The following is a 27,731-nucleotide window of genomic DNA, read 5'->3' as shown; positions in this document are numbered from 1 at the left end:
TGAGGATGTCTTTTCTACAAAAGGGGGCACCTGCTAATTAAATAGTCCAGATACTGTTGCCTGTATATTCTGCTTCTCCTCCCTCCCTGACTGTACATTTTTGACACCTAATTCATCAGCAATGGACTATGAGTAGTGTTAAAGAGTTCATATTTGCCTTTATATCTCATATACAACTGCTTAGGATCTTAAAGCAGATGTCTATCCCATCGGTGCCTGGTTTTTAACTCACTCTGAGAAAGGCAAACTGGAGGTTTGGCTACCTCAGCCTCAGGAAAAGCTGGAGGTTCACCACCTTTAGCAGGATGACTGGGCTGTATGCAGTGCTGTTTACAGTGCAATATTGCTGACTTCTCTACAACTTCCCTTGCAATATGAAACACATCTCCAAGCACACTGTTTCATGATGTTTAGCTTTGCTTTTCTGCCTGACAACCACATTTCTGCCTGGCCTCAGCTCTAAGTTCAGTCTATGCCTTTCTTTTGCTCAAAAGAGGCACAACACATTCCTAGTAACCTTCATCCCAAACTATTCCCTAAACTCTGCAATTCATCTGTGTCCATACACAAACTCCCATATCTGTAAGCAACTGGCTTGCAGATTTGTTTTTGATGCATTGTGAGGTTTCCAGAGTAAAGAAAAATCCCAACACTCTAAGGATGAAAAAAACCCTAAGGAAAAAAGTACCTACTTCCTTCTGCTCAGGAGCAACAAATTAAACTGCTTTACTATGATGTGCAGTGTTTAGTGATTGTTTTATTAAATGCAGAAATACCTGCTCAACTTCGTACCCATTCTGATTTAAAGTGCAACAATTAAATCTGATAGTTCTTGTACATCCATATTTTGCAAGTGCTGTTTCTTGAATACATGTTTTTCCGATTATGCCTTGCATTTGTAAGATGTAATTTTTTAGTACCATTTTGCTTTATTAACTAAAATAAACTGTACAAAAAGCTGTAGAGTTACATTAGCTTTGAACAATGTAGGATACACGTTCTCTTCCAAACGTTAGTGTGCAAACATTGTACATTTTTTAAAGTGACAAAATTAAGCCAACCTTGAAGTCAGAGTTCATTACTACATTACAAAACAGGAGACTAGATATGGCAAAAGAAATTTCCCACTGAAATCAACACCATTGTATAATTTTATTTCTAATTTTTAAAAAAATATAAATGAATTTAGAAGAGAATCACAGTATAAGGGCCCTAACATATTAGACCATTACAAGGTACATAAAAATAGAAGACACAGATTTCTTTGAAACTTTAATCCTTTGATTAAGCAGCAAGCATATCACTCTCCAGGCAAACACTGCTTAAAACAAACCCTACCCCCCAAAACAGGACGTGCAAACTGTATGCACATATTCTGCAAAGCACACAATAAAGACATTTTGCTATGTACATACTTATTTAGTACTACAAATGCTAGGAGTTCCCTACTGTGTGCTACAGTGTAGGTAAATTAAGAAATACTACCCTACCTATCTCTGACCCTCCCTCCCCCCTTCAAATACAGCACCTTTGCCCAGTTATAGAATATTCAAACAAGATTAAACGGAATTACAATGTACTGAACAGTTTCGTACCAGTTGGTGGTGGCCAACTGTACTGTAACACCCAACATTCTGCACACTGAATTCTATTGACAAAAGACAAGACAAAAATTAGCAGATGTACAATACACACACCTGGGAGACTCAATGCTTAAAGTAAAAAAAAAAAAAAAAAAAAAAAAAAAAGAAAAGAAAGAAAAAATTCTGAAGATGAATCTTACCACCGTTAACAACTAAATTGTAAAAATGTACCATCTTGGTTTTTTATTCGTTTTAAAGACCAGAGAGCAGCCAGATTTGTGTGCAGCTGATGAGGGCATGCTAAAGACTCATGACTCCCAGAACACAAGTTTCCATGACCACTAATTCCTTGGTGCTTGTTTTAAAGTTCTGCTTTACTTAGACATGGGATCATATGATACTTACATAGTGGCTAAGCACCTACTCTGATGCAAAATACAATTTGTAAGAAAGACCTTTTGTACAACACCTCAGCACACCAGTGAAAGCTCTTCAGAAAGAAAAATCTCTCAAGTTTGATCTGAGAGTATTTTAAAATGAAGAACTAAAACATAAAGGTCAACACTTCAACTGCAATTCAGGTTACAACTATCAAACTTCAATACTAGAAATTAATTTTCAAATGAAATAGAATCTGATAGCACAAGAACTTCCCTTTGCACATAAAAGAAAGACCTTATTTAGCTGCTAAACTGATCATTAGACCATCTAATTTATCTGTGAAAAAAAACCTAGGGAGAGCACATTCCATTTGCATAAAGTCTCATTTTAGTCAAGGGCAAATCTAGTTAAAAACAAAATGGAGTTAAAAAGTCTTTTAGACACCATTTCAGCTATAAGCAAAAGACCTTTTGAAATAGTACGACAGTCAACATAAATATTATTACATAATCAAGAATGCATTATTTTTCAATAGCTTAATTAAAATCACACAGTTTCAAACAGTGCTACTCATATTTGGAGCCTGGTTTACTTGGAGGTTAGAGGTATCTGCTTTTACAAAAAAAACAAACCCAAAAAACCCACACCCTTAAAGACTACTAGGCATCAATCATGGTTTCAGATGGGAATGCAGTGAAATGATTTCTTTCAAACTCCTGTAATTTGGAAGCAATATTAATATCTATATGCAGGTTTTACTGAGTCAATAAAATAAACAAACACCCATGTACTTCCCCCAATACCCTCACCTCATGTAATCCAGAAATATAGCAGGAGCCAAGAGATAACACTTAAAAGACAGGGTTGGGTAGCAGGTAACTACTCTCATGATACACTACCAGCACCACCAGCCTCTACACTTCCCTCATTAGTGCTCAAGCAAGATATCAGTGATCTAACACACACAAACTGCAGGCAGTCATTCTCAGAGGAATGGAATTCTACTGTACTTATACTAGAAAAATTAGTGGAATAACAAATTAAATTAATACCTCTTGCTAGATGGTTCCTGTTCTGTCATCCCTCTGGGTGACAGAAGCTGCTGCCACTCTGTCCTGCCCAGCCCACAAGATGAGACTGCAGCAAGAAACTGGACTCCAGTTAAACCTGCTTCCAGTTAAATTCTATGAGTAGAACATGCATGAGATTTAATAAATTTGGTACAATAGCTCACTGAGTCTTCAGAATACTCTGAAAGAGGAGTATTTAATAAGCCAGTACCTTTTAAAAGAAGCTAAGATGTTCTGAGGAAAACATGGAGAGAAGACCTACATTTCACAAGTACGTGAAATGCTTCTACTGTTATCTAAACAGGGCCAAACATTCTGAACCTAAAGCCATAATTTTCTTTCACTAAAAGGTTAAAAATAAAAAAAATTTAAAAATTCACACACACGAAAAACCCCAACACTACATTTAAGTCTCCTACAATATTATCTATTTCTAGATTTGCCAGACTACTTTCCTGTAGTTAGATGCTTGACTATAAAGAACTGTAATAAAATAAATAGAGTAAAAATCAGTTAAACAAAATCTTGGTGTGTTGAACATTTATTCATTTAAGTAGTTAGCTTCCTTCAACAGTTATTCATAAAGAGGAGGGCTGGAGTGTAGGCATTGTTCTGCTGTACAAGTCTTCGGCATAAAAATATTTTTATACAGGTGGTCATTGATGTCGTTCCATTTCTAGTTCTTAGCTCGCTCCTCTGGAAAACTGGTCTGATACCTGTGAAGGCTTGGTCTTTTCTCCCCTTCATTATTTGGAAAAAAAAAAAAGTACATTGATACAATTTTTCAAATGTGGGAGTTAACATAATTCTGCTTTTATTTCTTCAGTGCAGAGTGGACTGGGATTCTGTCTGAATTCCGATGAGCGAGGGCGGCTGCTGGCCGCTGCCCGCGGTCAGCACGGGCCGGGGGTTGAGGCGAGGAGGCATGGAATTAGCTGGGCGGATGAGCGGGGGGGGAGGCTGGTTGGGGGTGGGCCGCGGCTGGATGAAGCGCGCCTGCTGCTGGAGCGGCGGGGGCTGGCGGTGCAGAGCAGGAGCAGCGGGAAGTGCTGGACGAAGTAACGGGGGCGGCTGATTTAGAGTTGCCATGGGAGCGGCAGGTGCTGGAGCAGATGCGTGTGCTGGAGGTGAAGGGCCTAAACACTGAGTGGCCGGAGTGCTTTGTGCCTGCACAAAGGACAAAGACAAGACTGTGTGAACGGCCGTCCCGGCCAGGACGTCACGCAGTTGGGCTGCCACTGGCCACTACACAGGAAACAGCATTTAAAAAATAAAACCAAAGAACTGAGAAGTTACTGAAAAGAAATCACCAACCAAAACATTATGGACAGCAGAACTAAAAATATTTACAAAGCAAGTCTTCTTCTAGAACAAGAAGTGTATTTTAACAGTAAAACAGTAACGTGATCGTCACTATCAAAGGTGCAGTCCTGCTCCCAGATGGTTAATGACATTGGCTGAAGTTCTATGCAAGCTCATCATCATTCTTTAGAATGCAGTTTGCCACTCCACACCAGTTAACCTTAGATTTTATCACTAAATAAAATGCTGTTCCTCAACCCATGCTTACTTATTTCTGGTACACAAAACACACCTCATCTTCTTCATCAGTGCTCTTTCCTGATGGCACATTAGAAGTATTTTTTGTGTCCTCCCCTAAAGCAGAAGCATCACCATTAGAAGCCAGGGTTCCTTGTTCCGCTTCCCATTCCTGCAATACCTCCTCTAAGTTAAACCGACGCCTGTAGTTTACAAAGAAGTTCTTCACTTGGCCAACAGTCTTGTTGCCAATTACATCTGCAATAGCTTGAAAATCTTTACCATATTTTCGGACACCTGGAAGGCAAAGTAAATAACATAGCTGTGAAGAATCAGTCAGACACAGCTACGTGTGATGTATTTATAGAGAGAACCTATGGGACCTGCAAACCGAGGACTCGCTAATTAGGAGAACTTCTCAATTAGGAGAAGGCCTCAATTTCCATTAAAACAAAGTAATTTTTAATAGCACAGCTATCAACATACAAATCAAGAACTTTATTAAAAAGTCATTACCCATTCTTAAAAGATCCTGGCTTACTCACCAAGCCTCTCAACCTAAAACCACAGAGATCTGGCCTCTGACAAACAGAGTGCATCTTTCAGTGTGCTAACAGTAGGGGCAGAAGCTCAAGACCAGCTCAAGAGGGGAGGAGGGGTGACTGAGCATGTGTGAATGGTTGTAAACAGAATAAAATGCTGGAAATATCAAGTGGCAAACACTGACAGCTCCTACAGGCTCTCTCCACACCAGCTGCATGCAGATGGCTCTTTCCCAGGGCCAGTGGGGCAGGAGTGGCACAGGGCAGAACAGGGGGCACAGCTCTGTAACCACAATATCCTGCTCACTTCTTCACTTGTGACATGCTCTACTCAGGCTACACAGAGCCACTGCCAAGTGTTCACCTCACAAAGCCTGTTTGAAGCTTTCATTCACCATTCAAACTGGGTAGAAAAATCTGGGGGTTTACATTCATATTCTCCACCTTGGAGAATGTAAATATATTTAAGCTACAAGTGTCTGCTTATAAGATGGCCCAGCAAAAGCCTCCAGGCTTAAATCCCCTACTGGTAAGCAACAGGACAGGTGAGCTTTGCACTGTTCTTTTCATTATTTTTGTACTGACATCAGTAGTCACTTTTGTTTATGAGCACTTCAAAAGAAAATCCCAATATATATTTTAAATACTTCTAAAACTAATTTGCATACAATAAAAAAACAGAGTGCAAAATTCCATATTTTTTAACTTAAAATTTGAATAAAAAATTATACATATTTTGTTATACTTAGGCTATGTGTCTAGTTCTTCCCCTCTCCTGCTTAAGAAAAAAAAAAATCCTCCACCTCTCCCACCTGCTAGAACACAGCTTTTAGCTGCACAAAGTATATTTTTAATGACAAGTATCAAAAAGTTTGGAGACTTGAAGAAATAAGCCTATTTTGTTCCAGAGTGAGTAAACAGAAGACTTTTTTTGCTGTCAGTTATGCCTGAGTGGATTACAATTTGACTTCTCCTGTGAAGCTTGTGATAGCTAAACTCATTCAGAACATATTACAGTTCTTAGAGGACAGGCACTCTCTCTCATTACAGGAAAAGAAATTTATGCCTGATTTCATGCCTCACTTCAGAAAATAAAGCAAAGCGTTCAGAAAGTGAGAGTTGTTTCAAATCTGAAAGCTATGTTCCTTTTCAACTTAATTGTTAAGAGTGTGACCTTCAGTTTGTTCTGCTCCTTTCTACTTTCCCCGTTATTAGGCACTTCTGATGTGGTAATGTACACTCTGTGCAATTTAAAAGAAAAGTTCACCTCCAGGATAGTAACAAATTCTGTAGCTGAAGCTGATGTCTCAGCTGTCAAGAGCCCAGCTACATCATTTACTATCTTTTTCTGGGGCCTACAAAAGAATACAACCCTCCTGATTGCAGGAACCTTGGAAAGATTTCAGAGCCACGTGGGAGGGCAGGGATCCAGGCAAAGCAAAGACAGGGATTTAGCTCTGTGCTTTATCAGCTGTACAAGGTATCAGCTGTACTCCTTAAAAGCTGTGTGTGCCCAAAGAACATTGCCTCCAGTATTTTAATATTCTTTGTCTGCCCTACCATTACCACCCTTACTGATTTATAATGAACATGAAATGTCCACTGCCATATATCTAACATCCTGTACAATTAATCAAGTGAACAAGGTGCCCAGAAGAACAAAGCACATTTCTGTTAGAAAACTAATACAGACTTTTAGTGATTTCAGCCTTTTCTGTTACTATGGTGGCTACACTTCTTTCCTCCCTTAATCTGCACAACAGCTGAGCCTGTTGGTTATCTTCAACTCAAGTGGTCAAAAAATAAGGTCTTAAAGCCTATTTCCAAGCAAACAGCTTGAAAACAAGGTGTTCTTGCCATCACTGGGAACCCAACTCTTAAAAAAAAACTAACTAAAATAAAATTTCCTTAGTTTAGCTACACATAGCACTGCTCATTTTGGATTATTTTCAATGTTATTACTACTGCTCCACCACAATGACATATTAAAAGCCTTTCAAGCCATGTAAGAAATGGAGAAGTTCCACTGTGTGTTTATAAAACTTTAATGTATAAGGTGATGGCATATCTCTAAGAGCTGTTGCCAAGTCACCATCCCTGTAAAACTGGTGCACATTTCTTCTGCATCCTTATACAAATTCAGTGCTAAATACCCCCAAATTATTTCTCACATGCCCAAACCGTTATTCAATAATTTTATTAGGCTGATGAAAGTGAAGCTCAAAAAGGATGACTGCATAGCCTCACTTCCCATGTATGAATGCTTTTCTCTCAGCTCATTTGAAAGCAGCCCAGCTCACAGGAATCCTTCAAGCTCTTCAGAACTTCATCCAGCTGCAAAGGTACACTGGAACACGTGCATGCTCTTGATTACAGCATTTTATCTTGAATGTCTCTCTTGGAGAAACTCATAAATCCAAGTTTGATGCTGTTTACACTGCTTCATGTTGTACAGCACAGCAAACACAATATTAATCAGGGTGCAAAGCAATATGATACACCACCACAACAAGGCAGAAATAGTTAATGGGAGCTGCAGTTCCACTATGATGGGATTACAGTGCTCCTGGCAACTATCTTATGTAGAGTTAGATCCTGATTGTCCCAACTGTTTTTCCCTGCAATGCCATGAAAGTAATGCACAGCTTTTCAAGGCAAATTAGTTGTCTTGAACAAGTGTTAAAACATTTTTGCAATTGCATTTTCACGACCAAGATCTTAGTTTGAAAATATGATCGTGCTTATACATTTCTCTACATAAAAGTTTGTAATTTAAGAACACTAACTGATGAACCAGCCCATTACATCCAACAACTATTCAAAGCTGAAACTGTTAGCTGATAAATTATACTGTGAATATATTGGCTCAGAGATTGTAAATCTGAGTCCACAACCACACACTGCTTTTAAGATTACACAGAGCCCAATTTTAAGATAGGTTTTCTCATTACCTCTTCCTTAGTTACTGGCGATCCCTTGAGATTAGCCTGCAGATAATGAGTTTTTTCATGTTTACAAAAAGCACCAAAATTTTATTACTGCAGATTATATTTACAATTTCCTTTGGTTAGAGTTATTGTCCAAATTCAAGTGAACAAATCATGTAAGTGCCACCTACCTGCTTAATGCTTGTGATTTCTGCAAAATTATTAAAAGCATATGCCAAAATATACCAATACATTTAATGATATAAATCTATTTTAAAGTGTATGAACTAGATGTTCCCATGTCAAGTCCACTTTTGAGTCCAAGCCTAATGCATGTTATGGAAGCTTTTAGTAGAGCAGCTGTGGCTACCTTCTAAAAACAAAGCCAAGGAAAAACACAGCATGTCTCCCTCATGCCTAGAGTCTACTACCTCAAGGAATTGCTTTGAAGCAAGAAATCAGGGTCCTTAGCCTGAGGGTTGGGAGACAGCACTCTCATTCCAGGAGAGAGAGCAAGCAGTAAGTAAGGGAGGGATAATTAAAACACTTTATTCTTGTCATTAAGATTGTCTCTCATGTCCATTTTATACAGTGACAAGGGAAAGGGTCCACAGAGGAAACAATACATATAAGAAGCACATGTCAATGAAAACAGATTTCTTCCATAAAGCCAGATTGCTCACCCCCTCCTTAAGGCTGACTGCCTTTACAAAACACAGAACCATCTCTAGAGACCAGAAGACTGGATCTCCTCTCCAAGGAGTCACCACCAACCCTCACTCTTTTGCTCAGGCTCTAGTTTATTTGTCTTGTTGGTCACAGAGCGTCATAGCTTAACAAAAACTGACCGTATTCTTATCACTTCCCAAGCTGTTGCTTAGAGAGAACTCCAATAACTAAACTATGAAAAGGCAAGATTGTTTGATTTCTTTTGTTCTAAGGCAGGCATAATGACCCTGAGTTTTTCCCCCTCTTCCAGCAAGCCTTTTACTTACTAGTCTATCATACTAGAGACATATCCTTCAGCTGCATCTGGGAACAAAATACTGAAATATTTAGCAATTTAGTGAGAGAAAGCAATTTAGTGAGAGAATGAACTTAGTACAGGGGACAGTTTGGAAATGCAAATCCAAGCCTGAAGCATGTAAGTTGAAAGGCATGATTTAAGACTCTCCATGTCTTACTGCATTTCCATTCACACTTCAAAATAGCCTAACTTTAGATTCAGTCATCTGACTAATAAGTAAGTACCAGGTATGGCATACCTGACAACTTTACACTGACATCCTGATTCACTGAGTACTTTATACTAAAATTCAGTCTCTCATTTTCAAGGTGAAGAATACAGAAACAGAGTAACAGCTCAGATATAACTGAGCTGTTATCTTTATAAAAGATGATCAACGTAAGTGAGTAAATATATGCCTTCAAGACAGCATTTCCAGATATTTCCCTTACATGTTCCTTGATTTGGCAGTGCATGCTAATACAAGAGACAGTTTTTCTTCATATAAATGAAATAAATGCAAATTAGCTGTGTGAACAGCTTACCAGAAAATGCTGGGGTTTTAGCCCAGTAAGACTGTTAGTCAAGACTGTTAGACTCTTAAAAGGCCTGATGGGTAGATACCTGCCCATTACTTCCTCATTAACAGAGAAAAGCAACAGTAAAGCAGATTTACTTCTGCTTTATCCTACTTTAGGATACTGGAGATGTCTTAAATACTTGAAATTTCATTAGTTTAACTATTGCTTTAGTCTTCCACATTAGAGAAATTCATGTAAAGTGATTTAGAAGATGATTGAAGGGACTTTCTGGTACTAATACAGTTGTTAAATCCTGCTTAGCTTTTCTCTTTGAAATTTAACATGGGCAACAGAAAGCCTAGTGTCATGTTGCTTGAATAAACATCCTAAATATTCTCAATAGTTTTGATGTTTTCCTGGTGACCAGATAAAGTTTAGCTTTGCGTTACAGGGAAATACAAATATAAGCCTAATCACCTCTTCAAATCCTTTGCATGAGATTTCAACTTGCTACTACTATTAACATACCTTGTACTGCAAGAAGCTGCTCTTCTGTGGTCCAACGGGCATTGATTTTCTGATTAGACTATTAAAATTAGAAAAATGGCACAAAGATCATTAAATTGTTTCAACAGTTGCAAAATATCTGAGTCAATGTGTTTTACTTGCACTACAGTTTGCAAAATAGGTAAAATCCTCTTGCTTATAAGCCATAAATTTATAGTTTAAGACTGTTTTCACGCAGAGGAAATAGTGATGGATTTGAGCTTAAAACTATGCCAGTAGTTTTCCTCTGTTTTATTGTAATTCTTAGTATCAGATATATAATAACTTATGCACAAGCTAATGATCTTTATGCAGACAGAATTTGAATTTATAGTAATATTTATCTAAACTATTTGGACTTTGTGTTTAGAGCATTTTGCATTCATGTTGTTTCATATCCAAGCCTTTATAACAAGCAAAACCAGAACTTTAGTAGTAATAGATCATTCATTTTAGATGGCAAAATGTATATATAGTCATGTTTTCACACAAAACACCATTTATTACTGGCAATCTACATTACCTATTTTTAATCCAAAAAGCCCCCAAGTATCAGGGCTCAATTTCAGCTCCCTATTATTGTGAACAGACATGACATTTCAGTTTTTTCTGCTTCTTTTTTCAACCAGTTGCCATAAAAAAGTGCCTACCACCGATTTCTTGTAAAGAAGCCAGACTCCCCCCTGCAGGTAATTTAATGGATCCTGTTTAAGCTGCAGACACTAGGCTGTAGCCAAACACATTTTTGCAGCTTCCCACTAATGTAAGTGCAAGGCCACAGGTTTCAGTGTTTATTCTGATTTACCTCAGGAGGTTTGAATTCTTCAATCCCGCCTTCCATTTTCTGTTTAAGTGCACTGTTTACTTGCTTAGCATTTTGAACCTTGGTCAAAAACAACAAAGTTAATCAGCTCCACAAAGAAAGTTGGTCACTTTACACATTTATCTTCACTAGGATTGCCACAAGTGTACCTCCTAAGTTAAAAAGAGAAATATTACGGTTTAAGGCTTCACTACTTTTAACTGTTTCAAAAGAAAACTTTAAAAATCCAAAACAAAATACATCAGTTTACTATGGAGAAAAAAATTAAGCCAGTCTTTCAAAAGAACAATTTGTCTGCAAGAATATTAAAAGCTGTTCATAACAAGTAATTTTTGATAAGGATGCATAGATTCTTGAAGAATTAAGAATACTCTAGATACAAAACTTCATTCTTGGACATGTGAGATGTATTGCATATATTAACTTATTAACTTCTTCATTCTAAAAAAAAATAAATTAATGAGATGTTTCCAGTTAGTTCCTTCTGACAGATGCTTTCATTGAGCTGAGATCACTATAATTTAATTAGGGGGATTCTTGAAATTATTTTAACTATTTCTTAGTTTATAAAAAGGACAGACCTTCCAAACTGTACATATACATATCTATGAACCATTTAAATCTGACATTGATGCACATAATATAGTCAAGAAAATAGTTTTGCATACTATGGTGCACAGCTATTACAAGGGTTCTTAAGTATGGACACAAAAGCAGACAACTCAGTGGGAGATTCCAAAGGCTGCATCTCTGAGATCACTGCAAGAAAAGAAAAAAAAAGAAAAAAAAAAGACAAACACAACCTCAAGGCTGAAACTCACCTACACTTAGGCTAAAGAGTGAAACCCACCTATGCTATTTAGCCCCAGAGTCCTGCTGTGACAGAAAGAAGCTTATTTCTCCTGTAAAAGAACATAAGGGAGCAAAAACCCCATGAAAAATCCCCTTTATTCACTCCATGAGTTTGCAACATGGCAGCTCTACAAGGAAGCAAAAATTCCAGAAGATAAGCCTTGACTCTGTAGCCTCATCGCTCCTAGACAGCAAGCATGCACATAACTACTGCACCCTTAGAAGCTGAATAATTACATGTTTCAACTTTAAATGCCAAAATTTAATTTCTTCATGCAAAGGAAGCAGGCAATTTTCCTCTTAAAGGTGAAGACTAAAAAGCTCTTCTAAATTTAATAAGAAGTAGAAAACTTATCAATTCAAACAGAGAAATAACTAGGTCCATGACTTCCACACACCTCTCATACTTTCATAATATGTGGGAAAGGACACCCAGAAAAACAGCTACAATTTAAAGCATAACAAATGTAACTTCCTCTGCTCCATTGGTCTCATTTTCACTTTTCAAACAAATACTTCTAACAAAGTAAAAAAAAAAAACCAACAAAAAAATCAAACCAAATGTAACTTTTGTTTTTTCCTGTCCCCAAATCTGTAGCACTGTTTTAATGCTACCCTTTTTTTAAAAAAAGTAATCTTTCTTCATTTTATCCAAAAGAGCAGATGAACGCAAAAAACAAAACTGAAGAGCAGCTACTATCCAGCATTTGTGGTGATAACTGTGGAACAAAACGAGGAAGACTCACATTAAAGAAGTTTCAGAATCTTCACAGATAATCTTCAAAACCATTACAATCAGAACAATCTGAGATGAAAAAAAACCAAACCAAAACAAAACCAAGACCAATAACCCATGGTACCTGTCGCTTTAATGAGATTAGTTCCATATCCAGCTGTCTAAGAATTGTGTTGGCTGCATTGGGACTACAGGAAACAGCTATCACATCTTCCTGGGTCAGGTACATGCCTTTTGGTGGACGGCATTTGGAACGCTGGGAATGGTGGCGATGCTGCAAGCTCTGATACTCTCTTCTACCCAGACCTATTTTGCTGGTCTGAACAGGCTGCTCATTATTGCCCTTTAATTTACAAGAAATAAATCATTAAAGAATAACAGTATCTTGTATACAGCTTTACTAAAAAGAATGACGTATCAGATAGCATTGTAATGTCATATTTTATGACAAATAAAACTTAAGCTAACATCCTCCTTTGCATGTAGTATCCAACTATGTCATGCAGATGAGTTGATGGAGCACACCAGTCATCTGCTGGATAAGCCTGCATTACTCTAAGAAAGGTCAGTTTTCCAAACTTTTTTCAATATGGCCACAAATACAGTAAATGGATGGAGCACACCAGTCATCTGCTGGATAAGCCTGCATTACTCTAAGAAATGTCAGTTTTCCAAACTTTTTCAATAAGGCCACAAATACAGTAAATGTTATAGAAATCTCAGTACTGTGACAGAGGGCAGACATTCTGGACCTCTTACATATACAGAAGGTAAGTAACATACATGAATGTATCTTGTTTTTAAAACAAATAATCAGTGACTTTATACATTTATTTCTGATCAGATATGAAGAATTTGGGCAATTACTGAAGGAGAAGAATGACAAAGTCAACTAGGCCAGGCAAGAATGCAAAATTACATTTCTCCCTGCTGTAAGCACTCTCCAGAAAAAAACTGTACTGTTTGGTTTGGGGAGGAGCCGATTTGAAATTTGGAAGAGAGAGAACAGACATACCCCTGCAGTCATTATAAAAATCTATGTAATTTAGAAAACCTGGGCCTTAATTATTTGCTTCTTTGGAAAGGAAAGGAATGGCAAAGAGGAAATTAAGTCTTTGTTTTGGTATGTATGGGCACCTAAACATCCTCTGCATGTAGGTGACTCCCTCAGAGCAACTGAGTAGTTTCTCTATAGCCCAGGAGCAGAACACAAAAATTACTTTCTCTGCAAGGATATTCTAATTCAAAGGAATGCTTAGTACCAGAACAGAAAGGGAATTCAGGCTTTTCCTACTTCAAGCAGCTCCCTACTGCTCCTCCCTGCTGGCATCCATGCATGTTAAGAGGAGGTGGTCATCTGATCACAGTGACTGCAAAACCAAGTGCAGCAGCCATTATTATTATAAATATTATTATTTTCTGCAGTAGTAGTGCAGAGCAGCAAACAGAGTCTTGTTTTACTACACTTGACCTTGTGCCACATTCTCTTCCCCAGCTAATGTAACAACATAATCCAGCCCACAGACTTCATAGAGGCCACCTTAAAAGCACTTAAGATATGTGCTCTTCCCCAGAAAATTGATGTAGAGCATTAGACCTTTGACATGTAAAAAATTCAAGTTTACTTCTGCCCTGTTTATACTTATTTGGGTTTTGGTTCTGCATTGCTCTTTCAGTATTAAATTGCAGTTCCTGTGTGTTCAATCTGGATTTAAAGTGAAAATATTCTCTCATAATTTTGTCTTGCCAAGATAGAGAGCTTAGGTTATATTTGTTTTATCTGGTAACAGAGTTCCCATTACTCTGTGTGCTCAAGCAGCCTACTCAGTTTATATTCTGCTTAGGAAGTGAAAGTATGCAAATCCTACCAGAACTATTAGATCACAAAATTATCTTGTGCAGATCCAAATAGCTTATCAGAAACTAAAAACCTATCCGTCCTTTTCCTAGAAGTCTATCAACACACCACTTGCATTCTGGACTGCATGTCATGATTCAAACTATAACCAAGAAAATTGAGCAAAATAGCCCTTATTATAGACATGGCTAAGGAAGGAACTCCAATCATTATATTGCAGGGACATTGTTAGAACAGCAAAAAGTAAAAAGGTACGTTATCAGACCATGTGACATTACAAGTACTATAAAACATCCTCATTTAAAAAAGTAATCTCAAACTTTTTCACTGAAAGGGATAATTGTCCTTTTTTTCCCCAAGGCCAGCAGATAAAGGGATACATTGAAGGTCACCACAAAGCTCAGAACAGAAGCTAAACTTATCAGTCTCTTACTCAATATTATTTTCATGAAAAGTGCAGAGTCTTATTCATAATCCTAGATACCACTTCATGGGAGTGCTGAAGTTTTGCATAACCTCTCCTCTCACTCTTGAGAAGCATGAGCTGGCTGATTTAGGAAGATCACAAATGCTTAAAGTTGATCAAAGAAACAACTAAACACACACTAGTCTTGTTCATAGATAGCTTAATGTTTAGAAAAAGAACTCAAAAAACTCCTAAAACCTGAACATGCCCTGAACACAGCAGTCATCTGTAAAGCTAACAGTGCTCATTAGGACAAAAGTGTTTTTCCTCTACATCTAATAGTAGAAAGCATCTCAGTAAAACCATGTATTAGTTGAAATGCATCACCTCATTGTGGCTTTGAACAAACAACAAAAGCTGTTCTTTGAAAAATGTAATTTGAAGTTCAAAGAACACTTTGATTCAAATAATTCACAACCAATAAAACTGTAAACATACTAACAAGACTGAAGGAGGGCAAATACAACAACCTGTTTTACTATGTTGTGAGAGGATACATCTCTTACAAAACTTGAAGATCTCTCAGGACACAGTGGAGGTAATGACAGATGCTTTTACAGCCACAAAATGGCAAAAACATCATACAATTCTGTTTCAATGAGAAGTCATCAGGATCTTGACTATTTAAAGACCTCAGGACACAGTGGAGGTAATGACAGATGCTTTTACAGCCACAAAATAGCAAAAACATATAATACAATTCTGTTTCAATGAGAAGTCATGAGGATCTTGACTATTTAAAGACTCTGGGAGTTTGGCTGAAACCTAAACCTCTGTACTACAACTCACTCTTCACAGTAACACCTTCACTGAAAACAAACAAACTGACATTCACCATTAAGTTATCTGTTACCTCCTTTTTGGCTTCTTTTTTGGGATCATAATCACTATCATTTCCATCCATTGGATGAGATTCTTCTACGTCATCATCACTAAAGACAGATTATAAAAAAGGTGGTCACTTCATTGCTTTTTAAACCCAAATGTAAGTATGCACCAGAAAGAGATATCTACTTTAATTTATCTATTATGAGTATATGGCATCTCAAAATTATCTGTAGTTTTCAAAAGACAGCTGTTACAAGCATGATTTTCTGCATTAAATTCTAGTAATTATTATGATAAACAAGCAATCCTAAACCACAGTTTCAAAGTTACTTTAAGCAGTGCTGGTGCTGCTGCCAAGAATTTTGGTGTCACCTTTCTTCAATTCAACCACTTGTGCCAGCATGAACACTTATGTGGCCAACCATATACCAAGGGTAGAAATAACCTTTAATTTGCCCCATTAGTTTTAATAGACCAATTTTCAAACCACTGCACCAGATGAATAAACCCTTGATGAAGGCTGTGGGGAGCACAGAGCATATGGTGGGAAAACATGGGAATGCCTTTTCACCAATGTGCTCAAAATCTAGCAATTTAGGGAAGGGAAATGAAATTTACTGAATTAAATCAAAGAAAAGGTTAAAAAAGAGAACAGTCAATTTGGAGCCAAATCCAGTCATTCTGACAATGTAATTTCTGAATTAATTAATGCAAAAATAAACTAAAATTTCTAGTTATTACCAAAACCCTCCAAACTGCTATTTTAAAAGCAAACAAATTTTAGCTTGCTATTTTTCAGAAATAGGATCACTAAATAAGCATATGAACTTTAGATTTCAGAAGTTATTGAAATTAAGATATAATTAAAAAGACCCCTTTTGCTCCAGTTAAGCAATTTTCTATGGATACAAAATCAGAGCTTCCCATTTAAACATAGGTTATCTTACTTATACATGCAACACATATCACCTTTCAAAAAGTGTAAGCTAATTATTACGTATACTGAGCACAATAAAATTTTAATTTTATAGTAACTGTGAGAAATGTTATTCCCTTTTATGCAAGACAACAAAACTACTCTGAGCTCTAATTCTCTCTGACAGCAGTTGTAAGTCTTCTAAAAAACAACTTCATACAAATTTTCGTTATAAAACAATGCATAGGCATTGTAACTGCGTCAGCTCTTTACAGTGGTTGTGCTTTCAATTGTAGTTCCATATTAGCTCAAAAATCCAAACAAAAACAATCCCACACAGCCTCCCCCCCAGCAAAACACTCTCCTGCACAGGCGGTAATAGACTTTAGGATTTAAATCCTTGTTTTTACAGTTATCCATTAAAACACTCCCGTCTCCTATTACAACTCACACAGACTGGAGTGATGAAGTTTTTAAAGCACAGGTACCAAAACCCTTGCTAAAATCAGAGATAGCACAACAGGGTTTCAAACCTAAAACACACGGCTCACACTGAAACAATGGTTAGAAATTACTCCACATCTCCACTTAGGAAGATTTCAGTCTCTGGTTAGTTACTTAAGAACATTAAAACTCACCTGTCACCTTGATTATTTCTATTAGCTAGTTTACGAGCCTGGCGATCCATCAAACTTGTCCTAGAGCGAGTTTTTTTCCAAGAATAGTAATATTTTACAAGGCTTGCGATGGTCTTGTCTGGGAGCTAGAAGAATTCATCAACAGATTAACACTTAAAATTTAACATTCCACCCAGAATTATAATTCTGCTCTGTTTATAACCAATCTTTACACAATATTTTAAATGCATTGGTAAGATTGAAAGGAGGGATGTATTTCATACACATTTTAAAAAAGGTAAGAAGGCTTCTTTTCATTAAAGTGAGAAAGCTGTACATCCAAGAGACATGATAAAATTAAATTATATCTTATATTCAATGTTCTTCTTGAAGCTTTTACACAGAAATCAACATGAAATTTTAGCCCACTAGGAGCCTTTGTTCTTAGTGTATCTGAGCTGTTTAATGCTTCTGATTAAAATATTACTTTACCATTTGCTGGATCCTGTGAAAGCTCTTTCCATGGAAGCTAAATGCCTGTTCAAATAGGACTTTATCTTCAACTGTCCATTCATCAGGGAAAGGAGTGAAGTTAGGGAGATCCGCAAGGGACTTCTCAATATTGTGTTTATGCCAGAACAACATGCCGAGAGCCTTTGAAAAGAAATAGTCCCTCTTTGGATTTAGTCAATTTTCTAAAACGTTGAGACAAGTTAAATAAAAACAGGCAATTTATTTGTTTGAAATAAAATTTGACTAGCAGAATCCCTTCTCAAAATGTATTTACAATTTTACTGGCTATTTACTATAGGTTACAAAATTCTCTTGGAGAGAGTGGGCACATCTATACTTTATTAATGGTATGAAAGCCAGACAATTTAAGGTTGGCATGGCAGCAGTAATTCTAGAGCAGTTTGAACTAGGCTGAGAGGCTCAAATCTGACCTGCTTTCTTACTTTACAAGCATACATCACCTAAACAGCTCCTTACAGGCCTTTATTACCAGCCCACTCAAGAAAGAAAATAAAAATACTTTTAAGTATTAATATTTTTTTAAAAAAATACTTTTTAGTAGCCAGAGAATCATTGAAAATGCAAGTCTGAAAGTTCAAAGTGAGAGTGGTCTTTCTACAACTCTCCAATCCACAAATAACAGCATGGCCACTTTGTCATGTGCACCTAATAAGGAATGGAAATTTAAATATACTTTCTTATACAATTTCATTTCTCAGTAGTCTAAAAGGATTTTTATGCTCATTGGACTTTCTGCCAGAGAATCACAGGCAGATTTGATGCCAAGATTCAGGCATGGGATCTGGGCACTCAGTTTCAATCATACAGAACAGACACGATCACCAGGCATCTCTCCAACCCCCGATTTCACATCTTCTAACAACCTGAACACAGCAAACCTCTGCTCTTGTTAAAATGGCAAGTGACAAGCATCTCTTGCAAAGAGAACTTCTATTCCATTGTGAGGAGTCTACAAATGTTCTGTACCAGAAGTTATTTTGGAAAGCCATCTCTCGGAGACTTGAGATCCATCATTTCCTCCTCCTGCCTAACAGAAGTCAAGGCATAAAGAACTAACACCAAACCACAGGTATATTCTGGACATTGTAACACTGGCAGCCTCTTTGTCAGACAGCAGTTGATGAGCAAGTTTCCATCCTCCAAAACTTGATCATACAACTTCTTTTCAATTGTACAGCAAATATTTGTATGCAATAAGTAATCTCACTTTTACATAGATTGGTTAAATTATGAAGAATTTTGCAACAGAACAACATGCAGACCAGCAAAGTTTATCCTTACTTTTTAAGGAATGGTGACCAAAGGCTGTTAAATAAAAAGTGAACTTGTTTGTTACTCTCAGAGCTAAAACTTGAGTCTGTTCTCCTGCCTCTGAAAAAACCCACTCAACTGAGGTTGGTTTGCAGGTTTTTTTCAATATGAAAGAAATCTTTTCAGTGCAAACCTTTTCATTTAATGGTTCAAAATTGCACCATATTTGCATTCTAATGTAAAACTTTAAATTTGTAAGCTGCTTCCCTAAGAAACTCTTTAGCTACATATACACACACAATTGCATGACATGCCCAGTGTATCAAGAAACATACCAAACCTTTCAAAAGTGCACATTACAAGCTGAGCATGTCATGAAAACAAAGAGCTCAATCTTTTGCAGAGAATCCAGACCACAACTGTATGCAGATCCATTTAACTGCAGTGTTTGCTGCCGTGCCTGAAGAGAAACAGCGTTAATTAATGGTAATCAAGGGGAAAAATAAGAGTTGTGTTATAGTTTTATATTAAAAAAATCCTTTAAATGAGCACTCATTCCACAGCACTTACCTGTTCCACATTGTATCCATGTTTTTCCTTTGCTATTGCTATATATTCATCCACTGTAACAAAGCAATGTCAGAATTACTCTTTAATACTTTTAGCTCTGCTCTATGACAGAATTAGCCATCTAACATGGGGAAACAGTCTCCCCATGCTTTAACACACTGCATAGGCTCAGATCCCCCAAAATATTAAATAGACTCACAGCTTTATTAATAATAAATAAACCCACTGACCATTATTGAACATTTAATTTTCTAAACTTTTTATGCAAGCTAATTTTGCTTTCTTTCACATTTTTACTACAACAAACCCACAGAGGCTCATTATTTATTTATTTAAAACAGAGAGTAGCTGGTTATTGAAAGGCTATGCCTTTCTGAAACTCCTTCCTGGGGTAGTTTTAAACTGAACTACTTCTATTGCTTGTAGTCCCAAACATGTTGAAAACTAAAGCAAGGAGATCCTACATTAATGATTATATATATCCTCCAGATTACTATAGCTTTCACTGCCCAATATCGATTTTAACTATGACACAAAGTCAGTTTTCAATATTAAGTATGAAAAATCAATAATTAAATAACAAAATTAAGGCATAACATTAAAAATAATATTTAGCAATAATAGAGCCAGCTTTGAGTTGAACACTTTTCATAATTTTGAAGTCTCACTTTATTTTTAAACAAAACCTTCTCCTATTCACCTTCTAGAGCTCAAAATTAAGTGGCAACTAAATAGTTGAAATGAAGCATGACCAAGAAAAGGAAATAATGATATCCTCCTTCTTCAAATGGACAAGGGATATCCTTGCCATGCACTGTTGCTGCAAAGAGTTAATTATACTTTAAAGGAATGAAAAAAGTGTTGAATAATCGCAGGTGTATTTTATTTCTAACTGTTCTGCAGTAGTTGAAGGTGCATTCCCTCAAACATAGAGGGACACAAATCTCTAACTACTGGTATTAGATAGAAACTGTCCTGAGGATGAGGTTCTCATGGTTGCATCCTCAAAGTTTACTCCTCTATATTATATATGGGAAATTTCACCACAGGAGACAGGTTTGAATTAGATTAAACAGATAACTGATCACATTTAGGCAGATGACTCCTGTATTTCAGGTCACTACTAAAGGCAAAAAATGCTTGGTTTTTCCTTCTGTGACAGCAGTAATAATTTCCCCTTGAAGTGGGCCTCCACAAATCTCTTCCAAATTCATTCACTGCAACTCCTTCTCCTAGGAATTTAAAGCAGCAAGTCCCTCATGTTCAGATATTTCATTCTTTAATTAATAACTAAAGGTTTCATAGACAATGATGATGATAATAGAAAATAGGCAGTATGATTTGAAACAAAGACTTTACTAACATAAGAGAAGATTATCTTTACTTTAACTGGAGTTCTCTAAATAAAGAAAAAGCAGCTTTGTGTTTAATTAGTTGTAGTTTCACTGTGTGTAAAATAAAGAGCAAACAGGCATACCAGAAACAATTATTTAGTTTACTTAAGCACCCAAATTCCTAAGCAGACAAGGACTTACACTTGGCATCAGGAATATTATGATATGGAGACCATACAAGCATCCCTCCATTATCTTTATCAGTGTATTTTGTGGCACCTGTAAGAAAACAAGTAACTCTCAGTATTTATTTAATAACTATGACTAGAGAACAACTATGTGACAGTAAGCAAAAGCAAACCACAGTAAGAAGTCCAGCTACTAAGGAGAAGGGGGGGAAAATTAATTCACAATTAATTCCTTAAGATATCAAATGGCTGAATCAGAACACTACTCTTAGGATGTTCAAGTACAACTAAATATTAGACAGTATCCTGGTTACCACAATTAAACCACTGAAGTGCATTGCTTCAGTTGGAAGGAATCTTATCTGGTTCCAAACCTCTTGCCATGGGCAGGGACACCTTCCACTGTCCCAGGCTGCCCAAAGCCCCATCCAGCCTGGCCTTGAACACTTCCAGGGACAGGGCATCCACAGCTTCTCTGGGCAACCTTTTTCAGTGCCTCACCACCCCACAGTGAAGAATTTCTTCCTCATATCTAAATCTACCCCCTGTGAAGTTGGCAAGGATGCAACTTTGTTCTCCTGAAGTTTGATTGTCCAATAGTACTCTAATATTTATCACTATCATAGGAGTACTAGAACCTACTGTGGTCAGTTAGGCTTCCTTAGAACAAACAAAAATAGGTAAGAGCTAGAATTCAGTCACCATCCCTGATCCCTTTCAAGAAGAAACTATGCTAACAACTATGCCAGAAACAATTCTGTTCATCTCTCTCTAGTTTTGATTTTTCTAATTTTCTGATTTTAATATTCATAGCCAACCAAATTGCACAGCTGGAGAAAGCAGTTAGATGTAAAAGTAATTTTTGGTTTTGGTTTGTTTACTCCCACCTCAACACAGCAAGGGAAGCAGTACAAATTACCCAAACCATCAGGACAGAGGAATACCAATGCAATGCACTGAAGCACTAAATAAGAGCATATGACTTTTGAAAACATGCTGTAAAAAAAAAACTCCCTGGTACTGTAAAAGCATTAATTCAGAGTCACTTTCCATTACTATTTCACAAATGTAGTCTAAAACATAAAGCCCCTTACAATCTATTTGTTTACAACAGTTTACCTTGCTAAGAAATTGCTCAACAATTGGATTTACATCTAATATCAGTATGAATTCCTTGAGTAATCACCCTCAGAGGAAATATCCTTGCATCCTTCTTGGAAAAGAACAGCTTTCTTTATTCAGTGAAACAAGTAACTTTTCACTCCATTTTAAGCTTATGCACTTTATATTTAGGCTCTACATCTTGTTTGAAGCAAACAAAAAACCAAACCCAGTGCTTTGGAAAAAAAGAACAGTATAGTGCTTTCCCTTTATGTACTATGTTTTGTTGCTCTTCCCTCTTCAGTTTGGCAGTGTTTTGTATTTGCTATCATCTGTGCAATCTTGATCCATCACAACTGTGAACTTGGAAACAGTTAATTAAAGAACTCCTGTGCCTTTCCAAAATGAGATGTGGAAGGCAGATAACTTCAATGCTGCATAAACTCCCTAACAGGTTAAGAATGTACATACACTCAAAGCACCAGTTTCAAGGCATAAGCGCTAGTAAACTCTGAAAGGTTTTTGGTATATGAGAACAACCTTCTTAATACAACATTCCACTTCAGAATAAAAAAGCATGACATTTTTAGCCATTAGGAAGTCAAGACTTCATGAAGAGCAGGGCAAGCTGTTACAGACACAACATTTTTCTTGTCAAAAGTAAATGACCACTATCCTGCACTTCATTCTAACTAAAGATGAGGAGAAAGCAGGACCATTAGAGAATGTATTAGTGTCTCAGGTTATGAGGAAAAAATGTCTAAACTTAAGATACCTGCAGACAACTGGATATCATAGATATTACCAGATACTGAATATTCAAGTATTAAAGAAAAAAAAAATTAGTTTCAGAGTTCTTGCACCTGCAGTAGATCATGTATGTGGTGACACTCCCCTAATGAGGTGTGACCCTCACATGACAACAAGCAACAACCACCAGAACATCCTTTTTCAAAGCTGTGCTGTGTCCCCAGAAGGAATCAGACATCTGCTTCCATTCAGGTGGCACCTTCACACTGCCAGAAGCCAGGATGACAAAGGAATAATGAGATGCATACAGGTAGCTTGAAGGAAGGCACCATGACCTCAGCACAGGACGTCCCTAGCTGTAGGACAGGGATCCCTCCATCTCTGATGCCTTGAGAGGCTGACCTGGAACAGACACTAGACAGAGCTAAAAGAATAAAGCAGATATTTATTAAAAGGCCTTAAAAGGATACACCTTGGGCAGTACACGAGCCTGGCCAGGGCTACACCCAAGATAGACCCAAATTGGTCACAAGATGGACAACAGGTTTCACACTTTTATAAGTTTTGGTCCATTTACATATTGAAGTTAATTGTCCAATTACAGCTTCAGATTATGAAGTCCCATCCTCCTTGTTTGCTCCCTTCAATTCACTGTTGTTTATGCTTTTTGGGCCTGAAGCTTACAACCTTGGTTCCCTGTATCCTTGGTTCTCAAGCTGGAAAAGGATTGTTTTGTCTAACTACCCTGTGAAGAGAACTTACTAACGCTTAACATGAAACTCAGAGCTACACACCAAGGCAGCACAGAATCTGAAAAATATGAAAACTAAAACTTAAGACATCATCTCCATATGCAAGACCATGACCTACCTTCCTGGGAACTTCCTGCCTGTCCTTTGCGCCCCAAGCACTCAAGAAAGCAGCCCTAACCCCCAAAGAGGCTGTGTTCCACCTCAAGGGCAACATGATCTTTTTTACAAGGGAGGGGGGCTGGAAATACCCTGCAACACATTAACCAAAGTGTGTTAGAAGACTTGCAAGCCAGTAAGGAAGAGAAGGACCAAGAGCTACATCTGAAGAATAAGAAGTCTCCCTCTCCCCAAAACACACCTCCAAGGCACTGAGGAAGAGGCTTCTGAAGTTCAGCTGCTGCACCCCTCTGCCAGTCCCAGTTAGGAAATGTAGCCAGCTGAAGATGCACCACTTCCAGAACAGGGAAATCAGAGCAGCAAACTGACCCTCTCTAAATTGCAGCTTCATATGAGAAGTAAGGCACAGCTGGTGCAGCTCTATACAGGATTCCAGGTACTGAGAACAAAGTGATCATCCAGAAGCATGCAAGACACAGTGAGGGCATTGTAGGGCAGCAAGGCAATTTAAAAGTATGTTGGTTTCCAGCAAAAAATAGACCTTCCTCTGCTTAACACTAAGCCTTCCCCACACCATTTAATAATGCCAATTTTAAAAAGCCTGTTTTCCTATTAGAGGACTAGAGAGAGAAAAGTTATAAAGACATAGAGACAAATGCTTTCCTAAGTAACATTAAATGGTATAAAACATTCTTCTTGACAGACTCAACTCCATCCCTGAAAAGAGGGTAAGTGGGAAATTAAGTATTTCAGCATTAAGTAGGCAAAATTTATACTAAAACCATTGTGAAGTCTAAATCTAAGTAGAATGAAACTCCTCTAGCAGTTCTCTGTGCATGACACAGAGTGGTGCATTTACTGTGATGTCCAAAAGAATGCAAACAACCCACAATATAAGGATACCAGCTTTGTAACATCCCGTTAGATCTATAAGTGGGTCAGAAAGCACAAGCAGAAAAACTTTCACCAACAATATAAAATCCTATAGGAAAACCAGGAGGAGGAGACAAAAATCTGAATGCAAGAGATGGTATGTTAACTCAGCAAATTAGATAAAGTAAAAAAACCAAGTTTACTTATTAAAATTGTTTCTTGCAGTGACAAAATTGCTCTCATTGCTATAATACTGGTGACAATTAAAAACACTACTTCTCTTAAGCTCTGTCTGAAAGCTTGCTTGTAAAAGTAATATGGTGTGGAGGGGGCAAAAGTATATTTAAGTGAACTTTGCCTAATTTCTACTTCCAACCACAATCCACTTCTTCCATGAGACACTGAGAAACAGTGGCACTTTTTCTTTAAAATACATCTTGCTTCATACATAAACTAAATTTTTAAAAAAGTTTACTGCCATCACAACATTAATCATGAATATTTTGTTCCTCACTATTGTTGTAGAACATTGCTTATGGCTATTTTTCAAAACAGGCTAAGTGAAACCCAAGGATTGGTATTATTCCACTCATTTTAGTATTCTGTAGGTTTATTAGGGCTGACTTTTGTGTCTTAGAGTTATGTCTACTTTTATCCATCATTGATTCCCTTCTCCCACCTATTTATTTCAAGGGACTTAAACTTTAGAGTGTGTGTTTATTTGCAGTACTCTTGAGTACTGTATCTGATAAACCCTAAAAAAAAAAAAAGCATTAGAACAATTCCATGAAGAAACATAATCAAAGATAATAAAATACAGTGCCACATCCATATATGCAAACCTGGAACTAAAGGGGAGCTTATTACAGTACTTGCTATAAAAAAGTAACCCAAATGTACCTGTAAGGGCACAGATTTTTGCCTCTCATTACTTCTGTCTCTAAGAAATTATACCTCAAAACTCACCAGAAAAAAAATTCAACCAAAAAACCAAAGAGATGAAAGAATGAGATCTCACTGGTATCTCCTCAGATAAAAAAAATCTGTTAACTTGCTAAGTGCTGTACTTTTGAACTTGATGGAATTTTAAATTTATTTTGTGAGACTTAGGGTGTTCCAAAATAAATCACTACCTTCTTGCCCTAATAAACAAAATACACACACCAAGAAGGATAATACCTCATAATAAAACATTATGCCTCAAACCCAGGCATTATTAAAGAAACATCTCCATTATTAAAGAAACTGATTGGGTGAGTATATATTAATCCCAGTTACTGGAGAAAGAGGCATTAATTGAATACCAACCCCCAGAAACACTTAGGAGCTCTAAAAAGTCTGCTTATAGAAGAGCATAAAATTAGTTCTGTAGTTACTAATGTAATGGTACTATTGCATATACAGTTTACAAAATTGAAACCACAGAACCTCAATTGTCCCACAAGGGCTGAAGAGTTCTTTTAATCAAAAGAAAAACAAACACTAGGTGTTTTTTTAATTTAAGTGGCCTATAGGAAAAGCAAATCCAGGCTGGAGGTTAGAATCATTTTTATCCGTGTATATTTTTATGTAGGTAATGTAAAAACAGAGGGTGCAAACAATTAGCCTTATTAACAAAGACACAGAGTGCGTTCTCCCTCCTAGGGGAGAGGCATTCCCTCAAGCCAAGATCACGCATTCATCTAATCCCACCCTCGCGCTTTCCTTCCCCCGGCCTTTTCTTTGGCCGGTGGGGACTTGCGCCCATGCAGAGGGGCTCGCTGCAGCCTTGGGAGGCACCCCGAGAGCAATCCCCTTCCGCTAAGGGATCACCCCACACCCACGGAGCCTGCCTGGAGAGCAGGAGAGCGGGCAGGCTTCATCTGACCGCCACAGCCGAACTGCTGCACGCCCGCTGCCGCGCTCTCCCTGCTCGCTGTAGTAAGGCACGGCAGCTCTAGCCATTAACTTGCTGGAGCCGAGTGCCAGGCTATGCCAGCGTACCCATATTCCTTGGGGCGGGGCTGGGGGGGCGAGGAAGGCGGAGGAGAGCGGCTCAGCCTGCCACGGCGGGGCCAACGAGGCTACTACAGCACACAAAACCAGGAGCAGGAGTTTCCCACCGAGCGCATCTTCCACCCAGCAGCCAGGTCTGCTCCGCTTCCGGCAGGGCGCATCACTTCCCACCCTTGCCCGACAACATCCATCACCCCTCGTCAAATATTTTTCATGGTTATGGGTTTAAGGACATGGAAGAAGGCGGAAAAAAAAAAACCAAGCTTTTTCTGCTTCACCGCCTCCCGCCGGATGCACATAATGCGGCCGATAACGGAGTGAGAATCCCCCACCGCGAAGCCCCCCGCCCCCGGAGCGCAGACGCTGCCCCGGCCAAGCCTCCCGCCGCCGGCACCGGGTCGCCGACACAAAGGCTCAAAAGCACCGTAAATAGAGCCCCGTGGCCGCCGCCGCCGCCGGGGAGCGCCGGGCGAGCCTGCCCCGGCGGCGAGCCCAGCCCTCCCGCCCCGGAGATGTCAGGTTACAGCCGAAAAGCCATTTACCGGGCTCGAAGTCAGGAATGCGCGCCTGGTATTCCGCTCCGACCCTCATTCCTACATCTGCAAGGCAAAGGGGGGAAGAGAAATTAAGGGCTGGAGCGTCCCCGGGCGCCGTCCCAGGCTCCCGCCGTGCGGCGGGCGGGCGGGCTGGCGGAGCGCCCCGGCACCGGCAAGGGGGAGGCGGCTCGGCTCGCTTCGCCGCCCCTCCCGCCGCCTCCGCCACCCCCCTGCCGCCGCCGGCGGGGCGGCCCCAGGCTCGCACCGTGCTCGTCGCCACTGTCGCCGCCGCCGCTCTCCGGCTCCGAGTAGTGCCCGTTGGAGGGGCTGCTGCTCTTGGCGCCGTTGGGGGCTGCCCGGCTCTTACCCCCCAAGAGCTCCGCGCCCTTCTCCATCATGCCCGGCATGCCGGGGCTGGGAGCGGGGGAGAGCGGCGGCAGCGCTGGCTGCCGAGGGGGGGGAAGTTAATACGGAGCCGCCATGTTGCCCCCTCCCCGCCCCCCCTCGGGCACCTCCTCC

At 38.6% G+C, this 27,731-nt stretch overlaps 1 protein-coding gene across 6 annotated transcripts; it reads right to left on the bottom strand.

Moving 5' to 3' along the window:
* Window positions 1-737: 737 nt before the first annotated feature.
* Window positions 738-27,725, bottom strand: RCOR3 (REST corepressor 3). Of its 6 annotated transcripts, none has more exons than XM_039697741.1 (12): window positions 27,478-27,725; window positions 27,219-27,275; window positions 21,102-21,179; window positions 19,567-19,619; window positions 17,704-17,865; window positions 17,233-17,357; window positions 15,686-15,782; window positions 12,651-12,869; window positions 10,921-10,998; window positions 10,098-10,155; window positions 4,629-4,870; window positions 738-4,201 (listed from the first exon to the last, which is right to left on the bottom strand). In XM_039697741.1, exons 1-12 carry the CDS (start codon window positions 27,617-27,619, stop codon window positions 3,857-3,859), a joined length of 1,656 nt encoding a protein of 551 aa, XP_039553675.1. In that variant the 5' UTR covers window positions 27,620-27,725; the 3' UTR covers window positions 738-3,856. The 6 variants fall into 6 exon arrangements, with proteins under 6 accessions (XP_039553675.1, XP_039553676.1, XP_039553681.1 ...); XM_039697742.1 differs by having other exon boundaries at window positions 15,704-15,782; XM_039697747.1 differs by lacking the exon at window positions 4,629-4,870 and having other exon boundaries at window positions 15,704-15,782.
* Window positions 27,726-27,731: the final 6 nt, after the last annotated feature.

The sequence above is a fragment of the Passer montanus genome, unplaced genomic scaffold (genome assembly GCF_014805655.1).
Source record: "Passer montanus isolate IOZ18808 unplaced genomic scaffold, ASM1480565v1 scaffold12, whole genome shotgun sequence".
Taxonomy (NCBI): domain Eukaryota; kingdom Metazoa; phylum Chordata; class Aves; order Passeriformes; family Passeridae; genus Passer; species Passer montanus.
The sequence above is the reverse complement of the archived record's forward strand: the minus strand, read 5'-3'. Positions and strand labels throughout refer to the sequence as shown.